Source organism: Cyprinodon variegatus, unplaced genomic scaffold (assembly GCF_000732505.1).
Source record: "Cyprinodon variegatus isolate N-32 unplaced genomic scaffold, C_variegatus-1.0 Scaffold264, whole genome shotgun sequence".
Taxonomy (NCBI): domain Eukaryota; kingdom Metazoa; phylum Chordata; class Actinopteri; order Cyprinodontiformes; family Cyprinodontidae; genus Cyprinodon; species Cyprinodon variegatus.
Window position 1 is genome coordinate 476,129 of NW_015150717.1, and position 27,511 is coordinate 503,639.

Here is a 27,511-nt window from a genome sequence, read left to right on the forward strand (position 1 = left end):
ATTTGTTGCTTTCAGACAAGACTGAACCTACTCAATGTAATTAGGGATTAAGTCTACAGAGTCTAGTCAGTACACTGTATTGTACTATTAGTTACCATGGTGCAAAGGAAGATATTTAGACTATTTCAAATTTTACTGGTTCTTATAATTGGGTGGAAATGAAAAAGAAAATCTCAACTGTTTTTCCCAAAAAACAGCAACACTATTTTTAAAGGAAATGACCTGAGTTGAATGGACACAAATCAGTTAAATATGTTGCTCTATAAAACCAAATCAGAGTTTGAGTAGTTAGATTCTCCTGTATGAGTTTTCTTAATGAGTGTTTAACAATGACTGTGCCTCTTAAGCTGACCTGATAGTGCTCTCTAAATCTGAGATTACACTGGAATCAAATCTCTTTTCAGAGACACTCTCTATTGAAGCTCCCTACCCCAACTTTTATCTTAAGAAAGTCTGTGCACAACTCAAAAATTAATAAACACCAAAAAAAAAGTATTATTCCAACAGCTAAATTGTTGAAAGCTGTGCAAAAAATGATATTTCATCTGCTATGAATATTTTCATGAACTTTGTCTGACTTGCAGCTGAATGGCATGATGCTGTAATGGAAGAATGATCAGTGGTGTAATGTGGCACATTTGCTGACTGTTGCTCTTTACACCTGATTCAGCTTACTGCCATAACACAGTAAGAGACACTCAGACTACTTGACTTCTCTTAAATGTCATCTTCTCCAATCAAATCAAATTTAGAAGTCAAGGAGAAGAGAACCTGATGCTGCAGCGATTACAAGCCCTGAGAGGCAGGGGTGAAAAAAACAACAACGCAGACTTTGTCTAGCCCCTCATCCTGCTCCATCTCCTTTCCTCTCTCTTGGCCTTAATCCACTTAGTTGGCTCTTCCTGAGCTTGGAGCCTTTGCTTTATTCCATTATAAAGACCCACCATATGATTTGTTGTTTATTTCATTAGAAAAAGGCCCAATCCATGACCCTATGTCTAATCCATAATGCAGACCTGTGGGCTGCTGTTGTCTGCGCCACGGTCCGGACAGATGGGACAGAACGGTGCAGGCATGGAGAGATGGAGGTCGAATGGATGAGGGAGAATTTGAGAGCCCTATTTATGAGTGAGCCTTCCTGGCGAATATCATTTCACTGATCTAAATGATGATAGAGCTGAGATTTTGCTACTCTGTCTTTTGATGGTCAGAGATAGCTTTCATATGGTCCACCAGTGATATGGAAATACCCTCATCTGCAGTTTGAATCCAGCCTGCAAAATGAACATAAATCCCTGGGCTTTTAAAATCTAAAACACCTTTACTTAGAGTTTATACTGGAGCCAGTTCCTTAGCACATCCCATTTAACCTTGAGAGAGACGAGTGATGCTGAATCATATTCTGTTGACTCGGTCCAATCTGAATCGGTCTCTGTTTGACCTTTCTTCTGTCTTTGTCAGCTTCCAAACACTTGCTCCACCTTTGGCTGTCCTCTCACATGCAGCCAGCTCAACCTTTTTATCTTGTCAACAAATCGCTCTTTCATCAAACTTAACTTGCCTAGGTTTGCACCTAATACATTATTGGGTTCTATATACAGTATATTGATAAAACAGCAGTATTTATCCCTGAGCACCTGAGGCTTGTTAGACCTTGGCCAGTCACTGTAACAGCACACATATAAGGGACTCATCCAGCAGAAGGAACTGATTGATGGAAAAGGGCTTGTTTTGCTGTCTCTGTGCAGCCTCAATTCAAATCATTAAGAACAGTCAACTAATAATAATTACTTTTAACTGGGTTCAGTCCAAGAGCCTCAACAAGAAGCCAGAGGACAGACAATACAGCCAGGAAGTGACTACAACCCTCTCTCCATCGATAATGCTGGCATATCTCATTACTGAGGCGACCTGCGGTACACTGCCACTCGGTCCTGATCATATAAAACCCATTTCAGTGTGCCGTCCACGATGGAGCGCCAGCGTAGTGGGATATTCATTATTCAAATTTTAAGCATTGGAAATCCCAATATGTTACAGAGGCCAGATGAGACGAGATGAAATAGCTTAGCCTTTTGTCCAGAGAGCATTGACTAATAGTCTTGCTCCCCAGAATCAATTTCCCAGCCGTAAGAATCAGAATCTCCTGATTGTACTGTACTGTTGAGGACCCCCCCCCTCCCTCCCACTGCTACCACCTAATACCCCTCCTGGCTGCCCAGAATAACTTATTGATCGGTGATAATGTTACGGGAGGTGCGGGTGGCCAGGGCGGAAGACGGACTGGCCTCAGTCATTCTCAGCAGGGCTAAATTTGGGTCCTCACTGCATGCTGACACAACCTGCCACCAAATAAAATTTCTGGCTGAGAATTAAAAAAACTTTTTTTTTAAAAGTTAGTAATGACTAAAACCATATTTTAGGAGAGATGCAGGACTGGATCGTTTTTTATACACAATTCTGACCTGCTAACGCAAATTTGAGCAAAACTGGATTCCAATTTCAGAACAATTGAGTTAGAGTAGATGTGAAAAACACTCAAAGTTTTTTTTTATGGTCTTCCTGTTGTCAGTTAATAATTAATGTTTGGAACAGAAGCTGTGTCTTATTTTCATGCAATGAAAAAAGAAGGATGGTGTTAGCTCTTAACTCTGAGAATGTTTTAAACATTTGCAAAACAAGAATAGAGGGTAAAAGTGAACTTCTCTGTGCAGCTCTCAGCCTTCCTATTAGTTGTTGATAACCTCTCTTTCTTGTATCCGGAATGAACTGCAGCACAGTTTCCCCTTAAATAGCTTATAGGTTTCTGGTTTACTTAAAAAAACACACCACTGATACTGAAATTAGTTTCTGGATGCAGTTACCTCGCTAATCGAGCGAAATCCAATGTTTGAGTTTCTGGGTGGTTGATCACAAGAAAGATTCAACAGCAAAAAGCCAGATTGCTGTGACCTTTTTGTCTCTCATTACATCTCTATATACATAAGTAAGTCAAGCTCGGGGGTATTTCAAAAAAAAGATTTGAATATTATGTAAGTCTACAGCGTCTACGCAAGTCCAAACCTGCACTGTTTAGAAGCATCCCTTTTCCAACTCTGCTAAATCTAATGAGAGGCTCGTTACAGGGCCTATACTGAACTGAATCACACACTGCAGGAATCCCACAATTAGATTTAGGCATTTTGGAGAAGAGATGCATCTAAAAGATGCAGAATGGTAGCTCTTAAGGACTAGATTTAGGCACCCAGGGTTTAGAAGATACAGCCAAGAAGAAAGAAAACATATTATTTATGTATTAGCCAGTTTTGATGACTAGTCATTAGATTCACTGACTTTGTTTAGGGTCAGCCTAAGGTGATAAGTGTGTCAGAAAATGGATGGATGGATGATCAGGCTAAGAGATGGTCTAAATATTGGCCTGGTAGCCCTTCTCTGTTTGATCCTGTGCTGAGGCTGAAAAGTGGTTGTGATCAATACCTGCAGGCCCTCTGCCAAAGGGCCGCTGGTGTGTGTGTGTATGTGTATGTGTGCTGTGTCAGCATACACTCAGGACTTCATCAAACACTCCCAACACCTTTTCCTCACACGCCGACATGCATTTACAGACACCCACATCGGTCAACGCCCCACTCAGACGCTCATTTTCACTTTCCCCCTTCTTTGCTCAGCAACCTGAACATCTTGCACACACAAATGGACTTGCATACACAAATTTGTCCCAATCCACAGCCATCCCAACAAGGATGTTAAATACCATTGAAATGTCAGCCTCGTTGTATTGATTGGAATAATAACTCTGAAAGGAAGAAGAGATGGCTTGTTGATGCTAAGCAGGTGCATGATCGCTGGAACATCGTTCACTGTCACAGAGTTGCAACGTCAGGGTTTCACGATCCTCTGGCAGAATGTGGATCACGGTTTACGTTCGACCACCGACTCCTTTTATTTCTGTCATCAATCATTGTCCAGTGACAGGCACACCACGATTCATGCTGAGAGTGGGGTCATTCTGAGAAGCCCTCTGATCACAGCTGCTGTGCATGCATGTCAAAACCAGAGCGTATGTTCATCACCAGGGGAGTTTTGCTGTCTGTCACATATGATCGTGGAAAAGGATCTATTATATAATTTACAGGTTCTAGAGTTTGAATGTAGCCAACAGTATTTTCATTGAAATTAGTCTCTGAAGCACTTAAGTGCAAAATTGCAAGGCAAGACTCTTAAAATTTCAATCTTTAAATCATATAATGCACTCTACCACAGAAGAACTCCCCTGAATTCATGTTGGAGCTTTAAATACCACTTCCATAAATGTATGAAAAGCTTATTTAACCGTTTTAAGTACAATTTCAAAGATTAAAATAGAATGAGATGTGAGGCTCTGTGACAACTGCTTTTGTGTTTTGTTCTTCACTTGCGCTATCTTTAACTTTTTTCTTTTAGATCAATTTCAGTTATACATAGGTTATTACTGTTCTTATTTCTTACTTTACTTACTACTTGACAAAGAATAACATTTCAGAGAACATCCATTCATCCATTTATTTTCTGTACCCTGTTAATCTACCTAACAGATAACAGGAAAATAAACTAATTTATCAAAAAGCCAACAGAGACACCGTGCACAGACTCACACAACAGAGGTTTAGAGGGACCAGTTAGCCTAACATGCATGTTTGGGGGCTGCTAATGGGGTGGGAAAAATTAGACAATTTTGAGGTAAAACATTCAAAGCATACATGGAAAGACCAAAAACTGAATATAAATTGGTGGCTGTCTATTTGGGAGGGAAAAGCGCAGCTTTATTTTAACAATAAATCAGCGCTAATCACGGTGCTGCATAGTCAGAACATGATCTTAAACAACTAATAAAGCAGCAAACTGAGGCTGTACCTCAGAAATTATGTTTGAGATAAAGAATCTATCAAAAAATAAATACATCTATTCAGATAATATATATAAGGCATTAATATCAAAGAGGTTTCAGAATGGAACTTGATATTTGCATATTCCCTATTTTTAAAATGCCTTAGATCAGTTTTAATTAAAAAGAAAAAAAAATACAGAAAATGTTGCGACTCTCACATCAATGCTTCTGCTTTTTAAGGTCAAATATTTCTCCAGCACTGTTGTTGCCTGTTAGGTAAAGAAGTAAAGCCTTTTTATACCTTCACATCTGAGAGTTTCACAGATGATCCTGGTTTTAGTCTGCAGAAACACAGAGGTATCTCAAACAACAAATCTCTTATTGAACTATTTAAAGCGTGAGCTAAAAGAGTCTGAAAAGACTCTACATCTAGCAGCAAGAAACTGCTAAGTCTGCAACAGTGTAACCTTATAAGCCTTCTTTCTCGACTTAATCAAGTATTAACATGGTGTGTGCATGTGTGCCGGTTGTGGGTGTGTGTGCGTTCCTGTTTCTGCATCAGGGTAAGAATCATTTCTCAGATTTCACCAGTAAACTGCAAACAGTTTGAAGCAAAGTGAGGACATTTTGCTGGTCCTCAATTCCATTTTGCTAATGGTTGGGTTTAGGACTAGGGAGTGGATTGAGTTTAGGTTAAGGCTGGGTATGCACTGCTAGGTTTGGGGTTATTGTCAGGGTTATAGTATAAAAAGAGTGGAAATTACAGAAAAGCAGTGGGAGCCAATGGGAGTGATATGGTTCCCATTATATATATTCAGCAGGACTAGAATGTGTCTCTGTGAGACAGAAATAAAGATAACAGAGTGTATGGAATGGATTCAGCTGATTTTCTTTAAAAAAAAAGAAAAAAAAGTGACAAAAACAATTATATATGAGCAGGTTTCCAAAACGCTGACAAAGCAAGAATTTTTTTGTTGAAAAAACTTAGATAGAAATTGGCAGGTACCGTTATATCATTTTTTCAGGCAACCAACTTCAAAGTGTTGCATTCTGCAGAGGTGCAACTCTAATGTCCCTTTTATAATTTAGTAGATACTATTCAATAAATTACATAGATATCTTAATTTCTCTGAGTAGTGAATGGGTCAAACAAGATCTCTACTAAATACTGATACTCAATTATTTTTTCTAAATCCATCAGTAATAGCACCTGAAGACAGATATGACTGAATGAATGAAAGACTACATGAAACAACCTTTCTACCTATTAAAAAAGTACATTTCTTCTGATAATCATACATTTTAGGACAATTTGCATGTTGACTAATACCTATTTCTACCCAACCAATGCCATTTTATCTTTTCGCGCTATCATTATTAACTTATATCATTTCATGCATCCATATACTGTAAGTGTAAGTGTTTGCATTGTATTCTCTTGACAATTCTCTATTTATCATTGTAATAAATCCCTATCGTATCTATAAAAATTAACTTTGTTATTGTTTTTATGTATTTTTTTTTAATAAAAACATACTTATTTCTGTGCCTATTGATTTCTAGAGCGATTAGTTTATCTTGTAACTACAGGTAGAGGCAATAAACAGAAATCTTTTTTACATATTTATGGGAGTAATTCCCAACAATTATGAAAAAAAACTACAGGAATTCAAAAGGCATGGGTAAAAATATCTTCCTTTTTTTCCTTTTTTATCAATATATATTATGAGGTATTGAGTTTCTGCTGTCTTTCTTACATAATTAGTCTCTTTTTAACAAACGTGTAAACCAGTGAAAAATAGAAAACAGTTATTCCATACCTTGCAGGAACCTCAATATTGGAGATTGCGTAGAAGTACTTTAGCAGATTATCTCTCTGGACGTAGGTGCCTCCGAGCGCAGGCCGCAGCAACCTCAACCTCAGGTTGGTGAAGGTAAAGAAGTCCCTCAGTCCCTTCATACTTTCCATGCGGGTGTACAGGCTGTCCATATTCTGCAGCCGAGGGCCAGCAAACACAGCAAAGCGGTCCCTCACCTCAAACTTCACGTTCTTATCATTCTTGGAGCCAACCCAGCGCGAGTACTGCTCAGTACAAATGACCCGAGTGAGGTTTGTGGGAGAGAGGTCACGCACTTGTTTGGCCTGCATGTTAAAGGCGTCTTGGCAGTCATCAGCATAGAACTGGTACGGTTGCCAGGACTTCCCGTGGTCCATGGACTTATCCAGAACCATGATTGTGGGACGGCCGTATTCAAACGTGATCTGGATGTCATCGGTGAGCTCCAGACTCTTGTTCCAAGACATGGTGATGTTGGCTAGCAGAGGCTCAGGGTGTCGACCCCAGGTTACTGTCTGCCAATAGGTGATTAGGCCGTTGCGTTCACGGTCCTGCATCAGCTGAGGAGGGTGGGCCAAGTCTGGGTTGGAGGCATCACATTCATCGCTGCACAAGTATGGGTTCTCCTACGAAAGAGATAAAGACGAAGCAGCAAGGTCAGTAAATAACCAAAACATTTGGATCATAATTGGAGTTTGGTCATCTACATCACAATAGTACAGAAAAGCTTTAAATGTAGTAGAGTAAGTATCAGTGAAGGAAAAAAAGCTTTAGTAGTATTAGGTACAATCCTTTAATCCAAAGCAATATAATCTCTTACTAATAAATTTGCTCTAAAATGTCCAAAAGTCAGTCGTTAGTTTATAGAGTTTGGAATCCTGAGGTTCTGAGTTTGAGCTCCACTCCCACAGACTGCCACTCTAGGTCTCTGACCAAGACCCTTAACCCCACAGTGCTCCCCGGGTGCCGCACAATGGCAGCCACTGCTCCCCAAGGGGATCGGTTTAATGCAGAGAATTCATTTTCATTGCTTTGTGCTTGTGACAGTGTAACAGCAATAAAACCTGAAAGAAAAAAATTATAAGATCATTTAATCCAAATCAAGCAATATAAGCGGGGTAGAGTCTGCCAAGCAACTGAACTGGTCTTAAAGGTTAAGATACTAAACAACTGAAGATGGAGTGTGAAGGTCAGGGGGACTGCATGGACAGCAGAGTGTTGCAACACTTTAACTCTAAAGAACTGATCCTCCACTTCAACTAACGCCAAGACTTTGAAACTACTGCCCCAGTACAAACATAAAAAAATCATCAGGATTATTACCAGATCCACACAAGCCTCCTTTCATCTGCACAAAGAGATGACTTTTGTTCTTATTCTAAAATGTTTGTACACCATAAATAAGAATTTAATTTCCCTTCTAATGCAACTGGAAGTTAAAAAGATGTGTTTAAGGATTGGTCTGTCTATGAAGCTTCATGTGGTTTCTGTTTAACTGGGAGAGTATATCGACAGTCACGACTTAGTTAATTTAATTATTGTACTTGGTAAAAGGTTTATCTTTAAAGCCAAAAATAGATTTTCATTTAGTATTAATTCTTTAAAACATTTATTCAGCATTTTTTTACTTTAGAAAGTTACATGGTTGAAATGAATAATATAAAAACCGATGGGAAGTTCTCATATGTTTATTCTGAAAATGTAATTTGTGGACGAATGAATGGGTGAATGAATATGAATGAATGTGAGGGGGTGAGGGGAGGGAGTGTGGGAGGGAGGCTTTTGGGTTGGTATATTATCTCTGTAAATGCATCCTGTGTTGTCATTTATGTTGATTTACTGTAATAATAATAAAAAAATAAAATTACCTGCATATTCCACAATACATCAGGTCTGTTTAAATTATTAAATAAAATAAAAGATACTCTAATTTTGCTGTGGTCACAAATACAGTGTATAATCACCGAATAGATAGTATTCAAAACAACTTTATTTTGTAAATGAAGCCTGACATGTTCCAAAGTGGTGTTACAGACAGGTGGCTGGAAGACTCACAAAGCTTAGATTAGCTGCAGAGTTCACATAGCTGACTTTTATCTGCCAGTTTTCTGACAGCCCATTCAAAACAGAAGTCAAAATATTGGCTCAAAGAATTCCCAGAGATCTGTGCTCATCTCTCTTGGTGCTTAATTTGCTAAACTCAGCTCTGGTGCTGTTTGGATTGTATCAGATACAGAAGGCTCATTGTGTGCCCCCAGGAAGTGCTAATTACTTTGATAAGGGTAAATTATTTTTTCCACTATTTATTAAAGTCATACAGTCTGTCAAATGAGCCAGTTCCTTGTATCTCCCACTGTAAATTATTAGCTTTAAATCCTCTTAAAGTTTCTTGTAATCATTAATTACTGCACACATTTATGTCCTATTTCAATCATTCAATAACACAATAATTTATTTTTCCTAATTTAAAACAAAGCAAATACCTTCCTCGACTAAATATTTTCTTTAGGTTCAATTTTGTCTTTTTTTCTTGACATTGATACAGTGGCAGTAGCTCAGTTTTCTCTTTTATTTTATGATAAATAAAAGGACAATGTTAATTGTTTTACAGTAGGGTTAAAAGAGTGAACATTGCATAGAAAGTGCATTTTTTCATTAGCTTGCTCATTATTTTTCTGTTTTTTTTTCTTCCTTTTATTTGTATAGGAATTACGATAGCACCTGATTGCAGTCTTTAAAAATGTCACAGGCCCATTTTAAAAAGCTGTTCTTGATGCGGTAGGATATTAGCCCTAAACAAAATGCCCAGACGAGTAATCAAGTAAACAAATAAATATGCTGCTCAAAGGAAAGTTTTTTTAAGCAAGATAATTTTTGAAAAATAATGTGAAAGTGAAAACATTTTCTTGCTTACATTAAAATAAATATATCAGCTTTGAGACAAGTTAAGGCAAAGAGGTATGCTCCCATTTCTTTCAATTGTGTCTCACGTTGGGAATTTCTGAAAGACTGCATGCAAGTTTTTGGCATCCCCTAGAGATGTTTCTTCCATATATAACCTTAAAGGCCACTATGTTTTTGATAGAAATAGGCAAATCTGTGATGATTGGTTGAGGATTCCCGCTGCATGGATGAGGATGCACAGAATGCAGTTTGATCGAAAAAAGAAACAAAACAACAAAGTGGCCATCTGCTCATTAGGGACAGTATAAAGCTGATACAGGAAACAAAATTCCCTTTTTCTGACACTATAGTTGTGTGCAGTCATATTCAATGTGCTTGTTTTCTTATTATCATTCAGTCAATTTACTTGCTGAAATATATTTTATAGATTAATTACACTGAAATTTATGTTTTCGAGCCTTTGGTCTCGTTAATTATGATCATTTTGTGCTTGAAAGAAATAAAGCAATGGTTTTGCTGCTGAGCCTGAATATGCTGTTGGATATACAGTAACTCATTCAAAACTCAAAAAGTATAAGACAGCGGAATTACTGCCACCCATTGCTTTTCTACAGCTGCAGACCACAACTGGGACCAGATGCAGGCTGTTTGAAATATACTGTTGATCGAGGAGTCGCAGTGATCAACAGGATCGGTAAGTCTTCCCGCTGTTTTGGCATCAAAAAGTTTGGACTAATAATGCGCCTTTCTGAAGTGCTTCTTGATCTCCAAAATCTGAAAAATTATGGATTAAGCCTAACAAGAGATGTGCAATTTATTTAGATAATAAATCAATATTACAGCACAATATTACCGATATATATTGTGGTATATCTCATCAATCACCTAATAAATCCAACTCATTCAGTTTGTAAGATTTCAGTTGATGTCTTTCTTAGCAAATCTGAGATATTTAAACTGATGGCTCTCGTTCACATTGTAAGTTACCAAGCACTTGCGCCTCAGCTAACTGCCACAGTAAGTTGTATAATTAGCAGTTGATCATTTCAGACACAAACCCTACTTAAAATCCTTACTACACCCTATTATTTTATCAGCTTACGCATATTAAACTTTTTCTAACAAATGCATAAATGCTGGATCACTAACCTTTAGATAATTAAAAGAAACTTAAAAAGAAACGTTTTACTTTACTTAAGCAGTTTTTTTATTGCCTAATTTTTTTTAAAGTGATTTCATCTGTAATTAGATCTTTTTACCAGCAAACTCAAAGCCCCTGCCAGCATTAAAGGGTTGATGTAAATAGTTTACTTGCAAATCCTCGATGAAAAATGGCGGCAGAAATCAGTAGGGTGCTTTAACATGTTCAAACCAAAGCACGCTCTAATGAGCCTCCCAGAGGTCTGTTTGCAGAGCAGCTTTTGCATAGAAATATGAGTATTGCAACATGCTGAGCATACAAATGAAGAAATGCTGGGGGAGTGGCCAAAAAAGTGAAAACTTTGTCTTTCTGCAACTATTGTGAATTTGAACTCTTTATCGCCTCCTTCTAGTTCTATAAAGGCTGAGCGGTCAATTTTCAAAAGATCTGGAGTGGAGTATCACAGGAAGCAGCAGTTTCTTCTTTATGATGTAAGCTCTAACCTGAAAGCAATACTGCGTTATATTGATGTACTGTGCAAGCATAGATCATGTGTCACTGCTTCTTTGCAGACGTTTTCTTTTTCACATCCCGAGCCAATGAGGAGTGAGCTGTTCGGCGGGAAAGTGAGCAGTCACTCAAAGCCACTCTTGCAGAGTAATACCAAGAGGAAAAAGTTGGAATCCTATGAGGCTGAGATTATAAATCATCTGATTTATGGTGACAGTGCAGAGGGGGAAAACGCTAAACAAAAGCTCACGCTGAGGTGGTGCTGAGGAAAGCTGGCTTTATAATGTATTTGAAGACACAGCTGTGGAGCGACAGTATCTACACACCAAAAACTATAGATGATACATCTTGCTTCACACTGAACCCACATAGCAGTATTGTTTACTACCTGATAACCCAATTACTTCCATTGCAGCGACTCAGATAGAGATCACTGTCAGCACAAACACACTTAGGATGATAATCTACCTTGCTCGTAAACAACTGCAAACAGACAAGGTAATTAGAATCAGATGAGGAGGGTTGTTGCAGTTGTCGGCAGTGAAAGTAGCTGCCCTGTTGGAGGTCCAGCTGCTTCTGCACCCTTGGTTACCCTGCCTCCTGATCCTGCTCCAGAAATGTTTTTCTACACTGTTGTTTTGGACATGACCCTTGACCCACTAAGTTGATTAAAGGTGACCATTTTGTCATCTTTTACCAGATAAAGAGAAACCTCCCTCCAGGTTAAAACATGTGCTTTAATAGAGGAAACTACAGATGGCCCATGTGGAGGCTTGGTGTACAATGAAGTCACATGCAGCAATAGAAATGATTGATGCAATATTCCTTTTTCATTGCACTCAGTTGGAGCTGTTTTAAGAGCTGTGTCAAACAGCTGCATGTTGCTGCTCATCAGTTTGCTCTGACCCCACAGAGCCCTTGGGGATTAGCTACAGTAGAGGTGATATGTACTGTACAATAATAGAGGCTGGAAGATTTTCATCCCCCACAAGAGCCTTACGCAAGGTTATGTTTAAGCCCTTTGTGCACCTTGTCCTCCTTATCCCACTCCGCCGCCTGCCACTGCTTTGTCCCTGCTCCTGGCATATCTGCACCAGGATACTCCAGCAACACACTGTCTCTGTGATCCAGGCCTAATGCTGCAGCAGGTGGCCCATGTCGCTAAGCCCCTCCAGCAATTATCCTCACTGGGCTCTTGCCTCCACCACAACAGCTGCTGTGATGCCCCAGTGATGAGCGGATTCCTTGTTTTTGACTTGCGGGATGACAATGGCCACCTAAACAACAGCTACAGAGCCAAGCAACACTTTTCATGCTGTGTTTAACTTTTTCAGTCGCTGTTATGATATAAACACAAATGTTACAGTATTTTCTTAAGATTTGATATGTTTGACCAATATCCAAATCGAGCATAACTGTGGAAAAAAAGGCAAAATGCTTCAAAGTTTGTTTTTTAAATTTTTGGTATGGTATGCGTTTAGCTCCCCTGAATCAATACTTTGCAAACCCACCTTCTGCTATGATTTAAAATGTTGAATTCTTGCCACAGAGTCTGTTTTGTATTCTGGTCTGGGCAGAGGGTGTACAATGCACACATGCATGTGCTTTTATCTGTACCGATACTTTGGATGTGTGCTCATCAGCGAGACCAAATCTTCCCTGATCCACCAAACTTTAAAAATCTCTTTTAAAGAAAAACTGCAATGATCTTCAACTCAGTTTGAGCCAGAGAGTATTAATTTATTATCCTATGATTTAGCTTATTTGATCAAACATTCAAGTGATTTTAGACTTTTCTTTTTTCACAGTAGTGTTTAATGTTTTGTCTGCTTTGTTGCCATTTTCAACCTTCCTGTTTTAGGTGCTTTTCATAAAGATTGTGTTAAGCCTGAGGAAGCAATTTACCCTTTCTGGAAAAAGAAAATGAAATCCCCACAGCATTAAACTGCCATCACTATAGCGTATTGTTATTTGTGATGTAACATTAGTTTTCCAATACGCAATGAGGAAGTTTAAACTGTTTATTTTGTTCTCATCCAACCTAAGAACCATTTCTTTAAATGTTTGGTATGTCCTCAAACCAATTATTTGTTTTTAGATAAAGTAGCACACAGGTGGACTCTATTTAACTAGTGTGCACATTGATACCAATTAGTTGACCTGGTTTTTATTTAAGGGAATGGCATTGAGGGGGTTGAAAATAATAGATGGTAACTTTGGTAAAGTTTTGAATATGATCTATCGTGTTGTTTTCACCTTACAATAATCTTCTCTTTGGTAAGTCTGAGTTAAAAACCTCATATTAAGATTTGCGGCTTTAATTTAAAAAACGAAAAACATTTAACAATAGTGACTCCTTATATTTAACTCAGTTACTTTAACGAGGGTTAAAACATAATTATTTTGGCTGATATCTATTTAGAAACAACTGAATGCTCTTTACATGCCTATTCATTTTCCATATCTCCTATCTTCCCTCATAACATTTTGCTGTGCTCCTCTGCTGTGTTAACTCCTTCCACTTTCAGAAGTTTCTATGTTATATTGGTGGCAAGGGGAATAAAGGCAGGCACACACAACACAATTTATTATGTTTTGAGAAAACATCAAACAGAACGACCTTCCCATTAAAAAGGCCACAGATGGGACGAGAAAGGGATATTGCTTTTTCACTTATGATGGCTTTCCATCATGCTGGGGGTTCTTTTTGAGATGAATGTGGAATTTACCTGGCAAATCTGTACATAATATAGGGAAATCCCTCCCACCAACACACCCCAAAAAAGAAAAAAGCACAATACTTTACTTATTTAAGTAAGATAAGTGGATTGCTGCAAACATTTGCCACTCAAAAAGGCACATTAACCTGTAAGGAATAGGAACATGTGGAATTTTACCAGAAAGACAGTTGTAGGCTGAAGCTAAACAAAAGTCAAAACAGTTTAAAAGATAATTTAGAGATCATTTGTGAGAGCATTCTTTGTTAACGCATACCGTAATAACAGCCAACATAGAGTGAGAGGGGCGGGGCGGCCTTGAGGTTAGGGCATAGTGCTTGGAATCCTGAGGTTTTGGGCTTGAGACCCACTCCCACAGACTGCCACTCTGGGTGTCTGAGCAAGACCCTAAATCCAACGCGGCTCCCCGGGCGCTCCACAATGGCAGAGGTAAAGGTAAATTTCTCCAATGTGAGATCAATAAAGTTCAATTATTAGCCTGCTCCAGTGGTACAATTGGTCAGCACGCATTACTTATATGACAGTAGCCTGAAAAGTGATGCAGAGGTTGTGAGTTCAACCCTCATTTGACGCAGCTATGTTTTTTTTGAAGGGTAGTGGCGGCCTAGTGGTTAGGGCACAGGGCCTGGAATCCATAGGTTCTAAGTTTGAACCCCAGTCCCACAGTCTGCCACTCTGTGTGCCTGAGCAAAGGGTCTTAACCCCACATCCCCTCATCCCCTCTGCTCCCCAAGAGGATGGGTTAAATGCAGAGAGTTCAATTCGTTGCTCTGTACTCGTGTAATGAGAATAAAAGCTGGTAGAAAACAAGGGACAACTCTGAAGATGTTTGGATGGAGTTCAGGACGACTTTTCATATAAAGCCTGAACAACCTTAGTTATTGTCGAAATACTAGGATTTAATGGGAATAGAGGGAGAGGTATGCAAATGCGTGCATAAAATGGCAGAATGACTGAACATAGTCTAAAGTGCTTTGGGGCCTTGGACTCTATAAAGTGCTATATAGCTATCGGCCCTTTAATATTACAGTGTGAGTACACATACAAACACTGAAATTAAGTAAAAATATTCTGTGTCAGAGCATTTGATTTTCAACAGCTGCCATTGATAACTTATCATGGAGAGCTGTTTCTAGTGCTTAGTCCTGTTTATCTCCTAGAACCAGGATAGGATCAACTTCTGCTGTGACTAACTGTATGTGCTCTCTTTGATCCTTTTTGGCCCATAAAAACTGTCTCAGGAAACACACCCTTTTCCTATTTCAATATAGAAAATATTTATGGATCAATGCTTTTATGTTCCTTTTGTATCTCTGCTTCTGTCTTCTTGAACCCCCAATCAGCCTTGACAGGAGGTCGCTCACACTGAGCTCTGTTCTGCTGGAGGTTTCTTCATGTTAGAAAGGGAGGTTTTCCTCTCCACTGTCGCTACATGTATGTTAAGCATGAAGGATTGCTGAACAGTTAAATAGATAGGAAACTTTTAACTAATCTGACTGTATGATTTGACTGAATTGTCCATGTAAGGTGACTAAAAATTGTTTTAAATCTGTATCTACCAGGGTTTTGCATTAGTGCGGACTTGACTAGACACTGGACTGGACAATGCATCCATCTATTTTCCATAGAATCTCTTGTAATATAGAATACTTATAATGGAGAAAGTGTAAAACTGTTAAGATCAGTGATTAAATGGCAAATCGGTGTCATGCACAGGGCAATAAAAGGAGAAAATAAATAATTTTAAAATGAATCCCTCACAGGGAAACATCACCACAGACCTCATGGCAACTTAGATCTGTCAGTTAACTTTAAATACATGTTTTTTTATGTGGCAGAGTGTGATATTACCAAGAGAAAACCCCTTCATGCATACAGAGAACATACAAAATTCCAAGCAGAGAGTCCTGCTGGGAAATTGGAGCCAATAGCTGTCTCCCTGGGAGACAACTGTGCGTGCAACTGCACAGCCAAGGATCTCAAAAAGTACATTTATAATAAAGGTTTTGAAATGCAGTCATGTAATTAGATTCTAAAAAAAAAAATGATTTGAATTCAAGACGAGCAAATGTACAAAACAAGAATCACAGATGGATAAGGTCAGAAGTTCCAGACAAGTGTAAAAGAAAAAAAAGCTTAATAAGGAGTAAATTTAACAGTTGATCACAACTTTGTAGGAATTACACAGATACATGCAAAAAAAAAAATTACATTTAAAAGATGTAGCAAAATGATTTTTTTGCCTTCAGTATCACTTTTCAATTTATTATTACTTTTAAATCAAAAAAAGAATGAAATTACATTTTTTTTTTTCTGGACTAGACCAAAGCTCTCTGAGTTTTAAGACTCTGGCAAATGATTAGCAGTGAAAATCCATCAAATAAAAACTGAGAGCCCAGCAGGGAAAGGTAATCACAGTACTGTAAGGTGCTAAGTCCTTTGATAAAAAAAACCTAACCAGGCAGTTCGCTAAAAGCCAGGCTTTAGTCCCTCTTTCATTGAAACTATGAAATATGTAAAAAAAAAAAAACAACTTTTGAGTAAAAGAATGAACAAAATCTTTATATCTATTTAACCTGAGAATCTCCATTCACTCCATATATGTCAGCAGAGAAAATTATATCCTGATACATCTAAACTCTTGCAGGACACAGGAATATTTATGAATAAAACCACATATAATATCCAAGAATTTTGCTTTAATTACCTGAAAAACTGTGAATCAGTTTCTTGTGAAATGCCTTCACCGCACCAAACAGCTCTCGGCCCGTGTAAATGTATCTAAGGTGTGCGTTTGCGTGGGCAGGTGTTGTTTATGTCTCTCTGTGTGTGTCTCTGCGTGTGTGTGCAATGAAAGAAATGTTTACCGTAGGCATGTGTGACTGTGCTGGAGGAGGAGGAGAGAAGGACAGAGCAGAGACATCATGCTGCTCCAAAGCAGCAGCAGCTGAGCTCATCCTGCTAAAGTCCCCACAGTTGGACCTGGATATGATATTTAAAGAAACTTAACTTAGTCTGCACGTATAGCAGACGCGCTTCAATGGGAGAACCACATTTTCAGTACAGTTGCTGTTTTTTAAAGAAACGCTCAGGAGCTGTATTAGGAAAAGGCTGCTAGATTTTATAGATGTTTTTCAGTTTAGACCAACCATAAAAGGAGGAGCAAGAAAAGGGTTTTAGGGGTTTAAATCAACTGAGCTGTGGATTGTGTAAAGCAGTATGTAATTATTTTTTTATTGTGTGGATTTTAAAAGTGAAGCACACTCACAGTATTTCACTTTTTATTAGAAGGCATTATTCCTCTTGGTAATACGTAGCAGCCTCTGTAGAGGATGCCACTGAATTGCCATCAGGTTTAATTAAAGTACCTTACAGTACAGCCTTCAGTTTGACATTGCTTCACCTTGAGATTTACACCTTATTTCTTTGCCACTCTGACCCTTGAGAATTTTTTTTTACTTTGTCTTTTGATTCAAACTAAAACTGATTAAAACAATTTCATATCCGCATTAATATAATGCTACCTTTCATTATTAATTTTGAGTCCTGTAATCATTTCTCTGTCATTACATTAAAGCAGGCATCCCCAAAGTTGGTATTTGAGGGCTGATGTCCTGCAGGTTTTAGAGAAATCTCTGCTTTAGCACCAACTAGCATGGTTTGATATTAGTTTATATCGGTATCGGCTTATATCGAAAATCGGAACTTCAGTGTTTGGAATATCGGCAAATGGGATATAAGGTAATATCGTGCATCCCTACACATTACTAATCTTTAACTTCTCTGAGGAGAAGGACGGACAGTCAGCAGAAAACTTGAGCTTTTTGGGCAAAGCGACACCTAATATTTATCAAAGTTTGTTTATCAAAGTTTCATTTGCTAACAAATGAAATATCAGCAGACACCACAAAAAAACCCAGCAACTTTAGCCTTGATGCTACGGCCGTTCAGTTTTTAAAGATAAAATCATGGAATATGACAAAACAGAAGTGGGTGTAATCTTGCATGGCAATGTTTATTATGGCTCAACTGTGGGTTCAGATCATCCTCCTTTTGTTACAGTTACACATCCTAACTAAACCCAAAATACTGAAACATGATCAAAGCCATTTTGATCATGTCGATCGAAATGGTTAAAGCAGCAGTAGGATAAGATGGATTCCTTATGTTTGTGAGCGCACAAATACAGAGAGAATTTGGCTTGCAGGCAGGGTTTCTAGATCAAGACTCATCCATCCAATTAATTGGTAACGTCTGCTTAGGATTTTTTTTCCGGTGTTGTAGTGTTACTGACAACAAGAGGTTGGCGCTGTTCATTCGTAAGTAGAGCCTCAGTCATATTTGGAGACAAGTAATGCTATATTGGAAGCATGCTAGAGCAGAATCATAAATTTAGTTTAGGATTATTTACACAGTGTAATGGCGACAAGGATGCAGAATTCAATTTTTGCGCATATGATTGTAAATATGAACAACCTCAATCACCTAAATAGCGCCTGTTTCATAGTGCTGCATAGCAATGCAGCATCGACCTCCTTGCTACGTTCGTGTGGCACAGCCACGTGTCAGAGTGACTTAACACACTTGACTTTACATTGGAAATAAGGCTTTATAAATTTTCTTTTTTTCTTTTTTTATTCAGTAAATGAATACGTTCCTGTGATGGACTGGCGACCTGTTAAGAGTGTACCCCGCCTCTCACCCATTGACAGCTGGAGATAGACACCAGCACCCCTCGCAACCCCAAATGGGACAAGCGTGTCAGATAACGGATGGAAGAATAGGTTCCTCTTTTGTTATATCTTAAATGTCTAATAATGTGTAAAAACCATATTTTGCTTATTCAGTATTATAAACAGCTGGGATAATAAAATGTTAGTTGTATGTTTTAAAAGAAAATTACTGCTTATCAATTAATCGTAACTCAATCGATAAGATCATTCACTTTAGATTATTTATTTTGTTGATTAATAAATTGCATCCCTAGTCCCAAACTTTAATCCTAAGGAAACAATACAGTGCAATTTAGATTTGTATTTGCTTAAAAACACTTGATCACATAACAGTGATTATGAGAGCACTGGGCAAATTGATTAAATCGTGAGAAGTTACACAGCACAACAATAGGGGAAATTAAAATAAAAAAAATGCAACTTTCTGAGTCACTTGTATGAATAAATCATTGTTATATGTGAGCATTTGACTACAGAAATTTTTGTCCAAGACAAGTGGTGACTATTTGATTTGCTTTTTAATGGTCTCACAACAATTTCTTCACATTTTAAAGTCTCCCCTAGATCTGAAGGTTGGGGGTCTTTAAAAGGTACAGCTACAAAAACAGTCAAGTCAGTCTTAGCAGATCCAGATAGTTTTCTGGAAAAAACAAAAAAACAAAACTTGTGCTTAGCAGCTGTTAATCTTAAATTTCATGACAATATTTGGTGTGAATAAGTGTCAAAAACCCAACTTTACATGCAGTGTCAATTCAGCATTAGATCAAGCGGGTGTGGATATTTTAGATGTAGGACTCTGGCTCTTAAGGATTAGAATTTAAGGACCCCTTAAACAGTGTGCACAGTAAAGGAGCAGTTGGAGTATAACTTTTTTATTTCTGCAGCTCCCTTTGAGTCTTTGCTCATTGCAGAATTAATCCAAACAAAATCCAGCTTTCAATATGGGAAATTGCATCCACAACACAAAGAGCAGCTTAAATACTGGTCTTTCAAGGGTCAAAAACCTGATTTATGAAGCAGGAGAACAATTTCTGTCATTTTTTCTAGTACAACATGACATAGAATCATGCAAAGAAGCACATTTTAAAAACAAAAGAGGACATAACCCTAATATTAGTTCACCTCTTTAGAAAACTGTCCCACAGCAGCATCATTAGCAGAAATTAGATGGGTGTTCATTTAAGGCTGAAGTGCTGAAAGACATTTAACCTCGTGCTGAAGCCAAGAAAAGTGGCCAGCAGGTATTCCATAAATAAGAAAATTATATTAGAAAGTTTAGAAAAGAAGAAGTGCACAAGGGCATCTACATATAAGTAGGGTGAATAGTAAGTTTCGATCTAGTTTGTATTTATCATGTAAGTTTCTAAATGATTTTATTTTCCTCACTTAAAACAAAATGACATAAATGGTCAACAGGTAAATTAAATCCATAATTATACACAACCCATATTGTACAAATTGGAAAAAGAAGTTCAAGAAGAAGTTCAGCTAATGTTTATTTCTTTGATAAGGTAGTTTGAGAATTATTTAAACACCCTCATCAGACAATTCAAAATAAATACATTCATCTTTATCATTTAAATACATTTAAACTTTACAGAGTCTTCAGAAAAATGTTAAAATCTCCTCACATCCCTAATTTGCTGTTGCACACTTCATTTTCAAGTTTATGATTAAACATGTTTGTCTGGGATCATATCTAAAGTAACCTGAACTAAATCAAATATGCAATTGTTTGTTTTGCATAACAGGGGTCATTCTGGAATTTAGTGAAATTCTTTAAATGCTTTTAAAAAGATTAATACAAGTACATTATTTCTTTGTTAATGTTTCAGCGGACTGCTCATGTGGAATCTTTTAAAATGAGTCATACTGTATATGAATCAGAACAACAAATAAGACTTTTCAAAAGCTTTTTATCACTTCCATTAAAGAAAAAAGTTTAAAGAAGCAATGTTATATTTATATCCTAACTATGTACATCTATATGTGTGAGCAGAAAAAAAAGAACTGAGTGGTCAAAATAAACTTCAAAACATCTTTTAACTTGTCATCCATCTTAATAGTTGCAGTTGTAATCATACGCAAACTCCCGCAGCCTTTCTGCACGTTTTCTCCTCCTCAAACAGCTATCTTTCTAGAGATCCTGATTGGTTGATAAGATGGTTTGCTAAGTCCACCTCAGGCTGTTTAAGCGCCTGCGGCCAATCCCTCTAAGAATCACCTCAGTGAAGGATAAATCTCACTTAAAACTATCCTCCCGTTCTGCCAACACATCTAAACACTCTCAGATCACTTTCAACTGTGTCCTAATGGGAAAGCGAGCCACACCATTACATCACTGCACCCTCCCCCACGTCCGTTGTTTGTACATTTACTCTCCCTGCCTACTCTCCGCAACTATCTGTTCGCCAATTACTGTACGCCTTGCAGCGTGAAACCCGCTCATGCTGCGCTGAAATTCACCCCCAGCTAAGGCTTAACAGGGCACTGGCCACCTGGGCAATCATTTACACCAAGTAGGTGCATCTAGATTTGGCCCACTGCTGGATTTAGATGATCCCCCGCCACACCCACCCCCTTCCTGTGGCCTTGATGGGACCACTGCTGGCCAGGGCAGGCCATCCGGGTCTGGCAAGGCTTCACCAGGCAGTGAGTCTGAAATATGGCCATAGGCCCAGTCTGAGATGCACTGATCCACACTACCAGCTGCCATCTTTCTCCCCTTCCTGCATGCTCCCCTTCCGCTGCTGCGCGGCTCCTCTCTCCTCTCATGTCTATTTTTAGAGCTGGATGATTTCTAGCTTCTAAAATGGGCAAATCTGTTGTAGAACAGCAAGTTGTGTGTATGTGTGTGTTTGTTTTCCTTAAGCATACTAATGCACAACCACATCCAACTTGCCCAAGTGTTACACAAATCCTGACTGGTCCCTGTTAAAGCCACATTCCAACACACATGCATATTCCCATTAGCATTCGACTGCTCTCTGTTCTCCACCCAAGGGAGATGCTTGATGGAAGGTTTGGTTTCAAAACCAAAAAGCACAGCAACAACAGCCAACCCCATCTAAATGCAGCATTTTTTAAGACAGGCACAGTGAGTGCCTCTGCGGGACAGTAGTAAGGTTTCATCTTTGTGCTTCACTTTGATCTGGCTCACCTCTTTCTCATCATTAGCTGCCTATCTGCAGGATTCTGCCTCGAAAATCTTCACTCCATCACCTCTTTCAAGCCCTATAGCAGATATTATACTACAAAACTACAAAAAAAACTACTGAAGCTCCTCACGCAGCACTGGTGACAGTAGCATCTTTTTCAAAGTGCTGGAAGCGTGTCACATTGAAAGAAGCCGACACGATGCTGGCCTCGTTGGCTGTGCCGACACGAAGCTGCATTCCCAAGAAACGTGTGAGATGAATGGAGTAGAAAAAATAGATCCCTAAAGAGGAGGGCGCAAAATGTACTGTAGAAAGCAATGGAAGTATTGGAAGCCACTATGCTTCAAAAGTGAATTCTCCCAGTGTGTAGTAACACTCATACTGTAGGGTGAGAGATGGAGGGAAAAGCTACTTTGCATCTCCCGCAGTCAATCTCCGTCTTTTTATAGGCCAACAACTCAGAAAATCAGGATATGCAGACTTTTGGGATTTTATTCTATTCCCAAGGGTTATGATTTAAAAAAAAAAAAAGTATTTGTGGGATTGCTGAATGAATGATGGAGGAAGTAAGCCAATTAGATAAAACCCTGACTTTGTATGTTACTGCTGAAACTAGGAATAGCTTAAAGGGCCACTTTCCTGGAAAAAAACATTATGTGCATATCTAAATTACATTGTCAATTACACTGAATATACCATAGATTCATTGTGTTCTTAAATTGCTTTTAAAAAACAAGCCTTATTTATTTCATTGTTTTTAAAACAGAAAATCAGCAATATTTATAGAAATATATAAAATATATATGTGGATATCCTAATTTATGGACTACAAAATAAAGATTCAAAAGAAAAATCCTCTCTAATTACACAGATAACCCTACCTTTTTACCTTTCTGCTTTTTATACAGGAGCATACACACTACTGGCATGGAAATCTTTCCAAATGTATCTTTCTTGTAGGTTTAACAGAAAGGAATGAAGTTTTTAAAAAGTTATGCTTCCAAAATTACAGTCAAGACATCTTTTGCCATGCCATTCTGACATTTTGAACTTTCTTTAATGGGATGCCACAAAAAGTGTACTCAAAAGTTATAGTGCTGCCCCTATGGCACCTGAAAATGCACACTGCTGGGCAGTTTACTAAATTAGGGCTATCCTTTTAGTTACAGTTATTAAGGCATAATGTACACCACGGTAATATTTTATGCTAAATATTTCTCACTGTCAATATTTTTTATTTTTGGCCAAATGAATGTAGAAATCTGCTTTCAACCAGCTGAATGGCAGTACATTGCAGGTAGTCGATGTCCCACTCTGGCACATTCTATGGCAAATGTTTTAAAACTTTCTAATATGATATATATTCATTAATGATTGCCCAAACCAATTTGGTGATTCATAACAAAACAAGTGGTAAATAAGTAGGATGCTCTAGGAGGCTTGGGTTAAAGGAACCCTCAGATGTTAAATAAACTTTTTTTTTCCAGAAAAACAGCACATCTTAGAAGAGTAAATTTTCCTGTAAACATAACGATCTAAGCTCCTGATCAGTGCACTCTGAGAGCTGTTTAAATCTCCACAACCGCAAACGGCCTGACAGGAACCAGAACTTTCCACTGTAAAGCTCCCGTCCGATGGGAAAGTGCTGACTAAGGTTAGACTCCTTCCTGTCCCGCCCTACATCACCCTTATTTCTTTCTGTCTCATCAGCTGTGCAGCACACTCAGGATCCTTGAGATGAAGCGTCGCCAGCCAACCCCTTGTAAGAAAGCCCATTAAGGAGTACATCAATATTTCATCATTGCTCACTCAGAAACATAGTTATAGAAGTTTCCAGGCCTGAGCCATTAGGGGGCAGACGTCAATATGTTATGGCAGCAGGCATCCCTTCACCTCTTGCCTCACTCCAGTCCATCTAATCTCTTAAGCCAAGAGGTTTCACTCAAGTCAACGCTGGTTTCCGCTGCTAAAACAAGTTATTAACCATTAAGATTCCAAGGTGTGCATCATTGTTTCCTGTTTAAAGGGATAACTTCACATGATAATATCTGGTCTATCCCAGAAGAAGTTTTTTTACTTGTTTCTGCACCAAGAAGGAAATCCCTAATTTGGAAAGCAAACAAATAATTAATAGAATTACATGGTTATATAAAAGGAAACTGACAGGCCTACAATTCTAGCACAGGGGGACTTTGAGTCATATCTGTGGACACAAGTCTGGCGCCTTCAGCAGCAGTTATGACCAATGAGTGGACATTCAGTGACAGTGGGTCGATCGTCAAGAAAAAAAATCTTGTCTCACACCCAAAGTGAGTCAAGCCCTGAGTCAAATCTCAGATGGAAAACTTTTCATTCAGTCATGGAAAATGAATAAAAGCCTAATTGCAGCGTTATGATGGAGATTTGATTACCCTTATTTCAGACTATTACAATTTCATTAGTAGCCTGGACCGGCCTGCAGACTTTTGGACATTTAAAAGTGTTTTTTTTTTGTTTTTTTTTTTCAAAGCTTATCCTTTAGTGTCCTTGGAAGTGGAAGGTCCTGAAGTCTGCATGACATAAAAAGACTTTAAAGCTCCAAAAGATGTTATATTCATATCATAATCATATAAATGCAAACATCAATATTTATGGATGTAAACTATTATCAATTTTGCTTCAAATTTCTGCTTTTCATTTTTAGCAGTCTGGATAAGATATGTCTAGTTCTAAAACACCACAAACTCTCTGACAAAGTGTTGCATTTTTAAGAGCACAATTCTTCATTTATTATATTAATATATTGGGGAACGATAGTAAAAATTATACAAAAAAATAACAAAACATGTATCATCGGTCCCCAGGATGAACTTACCAGAGTGCAGAACCTCTCGGGAGGATTTCCACATGTGATTCCGGGCGGATCCACCTTGATGCGCATGTAGTCTTTCATGGACGCGGGACTGGGCTGGCATGCGTAATGCTCCCACACCGAGCCTTCGTCCGTGCTCACCAGGGACTTGCACATGTTGTACTGGCCAAGGGCGGAGGCCAAACATTGCAGCAGCAGCAACAGCAACAACGTAGCCCGGAGGAGCATGGCAGGTCTGGGGAGGGGTGTATGGAACAGGGTCCGACACAGGGTGTGGGGGCCAGAGAGCTCAGATAAGGGGTAAAGCGCATGGAGCGGTGATCACAAAGAGAAAGTGAGCATCATGACCATGCGACTTTAGAAAAAAGACTTGCCTCGTAGCTTTTTAATGAAATCCCTTGGGTGAACGGAGACAACTGAATCTGGAGCTTTCACTGAGTGTCACCTGACAGATACTGACAGATATTGACGTCCCCCAGGGGAACACTGAGTTTGTTGCTTGGGACGGGTGATTTCCAAAGGAAAAGATGGGCGAATACTGTTACATAGACGAATCTAGGCGTTTACTTTTACTATAATGTTGCATTGAGTTGGGTGGGAGATGCTCGCGGGGATCCATGTTTCAGAGCGCCGGGTCCTGTAGCGCAACAGAGGTTCCGGTAGGGAAAGATGAAAAAGGAGCCACTGCGTCGTCGGGTAGATCCATTGAAGGGTTCAGATCGCTTTGGCTCCCGTTATAGATCAAAAGCACTCTGAGGACGGAAGAAAGAAAAGTTAATAAACGATTATTATACCTGTAAGTTTCTCATTTTAAGGTCTAACACTTTTCATGGACGAAATGCACGAGTTGCAACACCAGTATTTCTTCTGAAACATTTAAAACCAACTAAAAGCGCTTGTCTGCGTGCTTTAATCTTGTGCGTAAAAACACGTGCTCCTGCCCGGTGCCTGTGATTCCTGCTGTGCTGCAGAGTGGGATACAGATGTTGCATGACAGATTACGCTGTAAAAAATATCAGTCAAACAATATAGGCTTTCAGGTTCTGCAGAACCGTATTTAAAAATAATATTTTTGCAGCTTCCTATGAGCCAAGTGAGTGTTTACTAACTTCACCGACCCGATCAATGTTCTAACCGCAACCAGGGGGGAAAAGGGGAAGCATAAAAGTTTTATAGCCTAATTAATCACTTAATCCAACTATATATTTACTTTCAAATCTACTGCTTTCATGACGAGATAAAGTTGTTCCCCCCTCCCTATCGTTAATATAAAAACTTTAAACTAACCTTCCTCCTGTCAGTAATAAAAGTCCGGACCGTGCAGCCTGCCCCGAACCTTTCAGACTTTGTTCACTTAGAAGCTGAAACACTTTACCGGACCAGATCAGGGGTGTGTCCGCTTTGACGCTTCTGCACCCAACCGTGCAGCAGCGCTTACAGTACTCGCTGCACAAACATTATTATTTTATTTATTCAGCTGTTTTGCCTCAGTTGAAAAAAATCAAGACGATAGACCCGTCTGCCCACTCCGGCTATCCCGAGTGGTGCGTTTCATGTGGATCAGTCAGATATGTGGAGCGAAATGGACGCAAAGGTGTTGCAAATTTGCTTGATCAGATAAAACACTTACTTCTTTCACGGGTCTCTGTGCGGCCGGTCAGTACTATAAATCCTCTCCGACCATCCACTGTACTCCTTCCCCGCCACCGTCCTCACTGTACTCCCGACATCAATCTGCCCTGCGCGCTGTTTGTTGGTTTATTTGCAGTCCGCCGGATACTTTTTTTTTTTTAATCACACCGTAGATGGTTGTGCTCTGATAGCTCAGCGGTGTCCTAGATCTGGGATCGGCCGGGAAAAGAGGAATGAATTCCACCGTCAGGGTGTATCAAAAGTATAAAATATTGAGTTTGAAGAAAGGCTTGAGCCCGCCCCGATCAGCCCCCCTCTCCTCCTCCCCTCCTCCTCCTCTTCCCACTTTACAAGCCTCGGGTTTACCCGGGATGCTCAAGGGCAGAAAGAGAGGGAGGGGGGGAAAGGCTTTATGGAAAATATCACCCTCCCTCCTCTTCTTCCTCCCTCCCTCTCTCTGTTTGCTATCTCTCTCCCTCCCTCTTCCTCACTCTGTCTCTCTCTCTCTGTTAATGCCAAGGCTAAATCCTTTTACCATCACTTTCAATCACTATCTCAGCTTTTATCTGCTCCAGCTCAGCTTCCTGAACCGGGCAGGTGTAACTTCCTGTGTCCAATGCTGCTCTCAGCTGACCCCGACTGGAATGTCAACTGGACCGAGCGGGACACGGAGGGGAATCCGATGTCACTGTAGTTTCGAACAAGTTCCTAAGGAATTAGATTTGGATTTGTAACAAGGAATTACAACACCTGTTTATGCAGTAGATGATTTCAATAAAGTAGCATAAATTGCTGAGTTTATGAAATTCAATACGGCGTTTGATATCAAATTATATTGACTGTTTTCAACTGTGTTAAACCTTTACTGTACATTAAACAGCGTGTTTCTGGAGAACGTAGGTGCTTTCCATGGTGCTGAAGATGGGGCATATGTTTTCGCCCTTTTGCAAATACGGATTTTAAGGAGGTGGCTTGGAGTTTTGTTGCTGTTTTGTTTGGGTCTTGATCAGGGGTCAAACTAATGATCTTTAAATTTTCCAAACGACAATAAGTACAGCACCTAAATAGATTTGAATGCTGTAATGTAAGTCAATAATTTTACAAGAAATTATCAAATATGCAATAGTTTGGGAGCATTG

General features: G+C 39.0%; 1 protein-coding gene across 1 annotated transcript in view; it reads right to left on the reverse strand.

Moving 5' to 3' along the window:
• Positions 1-26,644, reverse strand: part of LOC107089750 (netrin-G2-like) — a 94,935-nt gene extending 68,291 nt beyond the window's left edge. The window contains exons 1-3 of the mRNA XM_015382700.1: positions 26,371-26,644; positions 24,744-25,492; positions 6,688-7,331 (exon numbers count right to left, since the gene is read on the reverse strand). Of these exons, the coding sequence (XP_015238186.1) occupies positions 6,688-7,331; positions 24,744-24,968 (869 nt within the window). The 5' untranslated portion in view covers positions 24,969-25,492; positions 26,371-26,644. The remainder of the gene's footprint in view (positions 1-6,687; positions 7,332-24,743; positions 25,493-26,370) is intronic.
• Between the last annotated feature and the right edge of the window lie 867 nt (positions 26,645-27,511).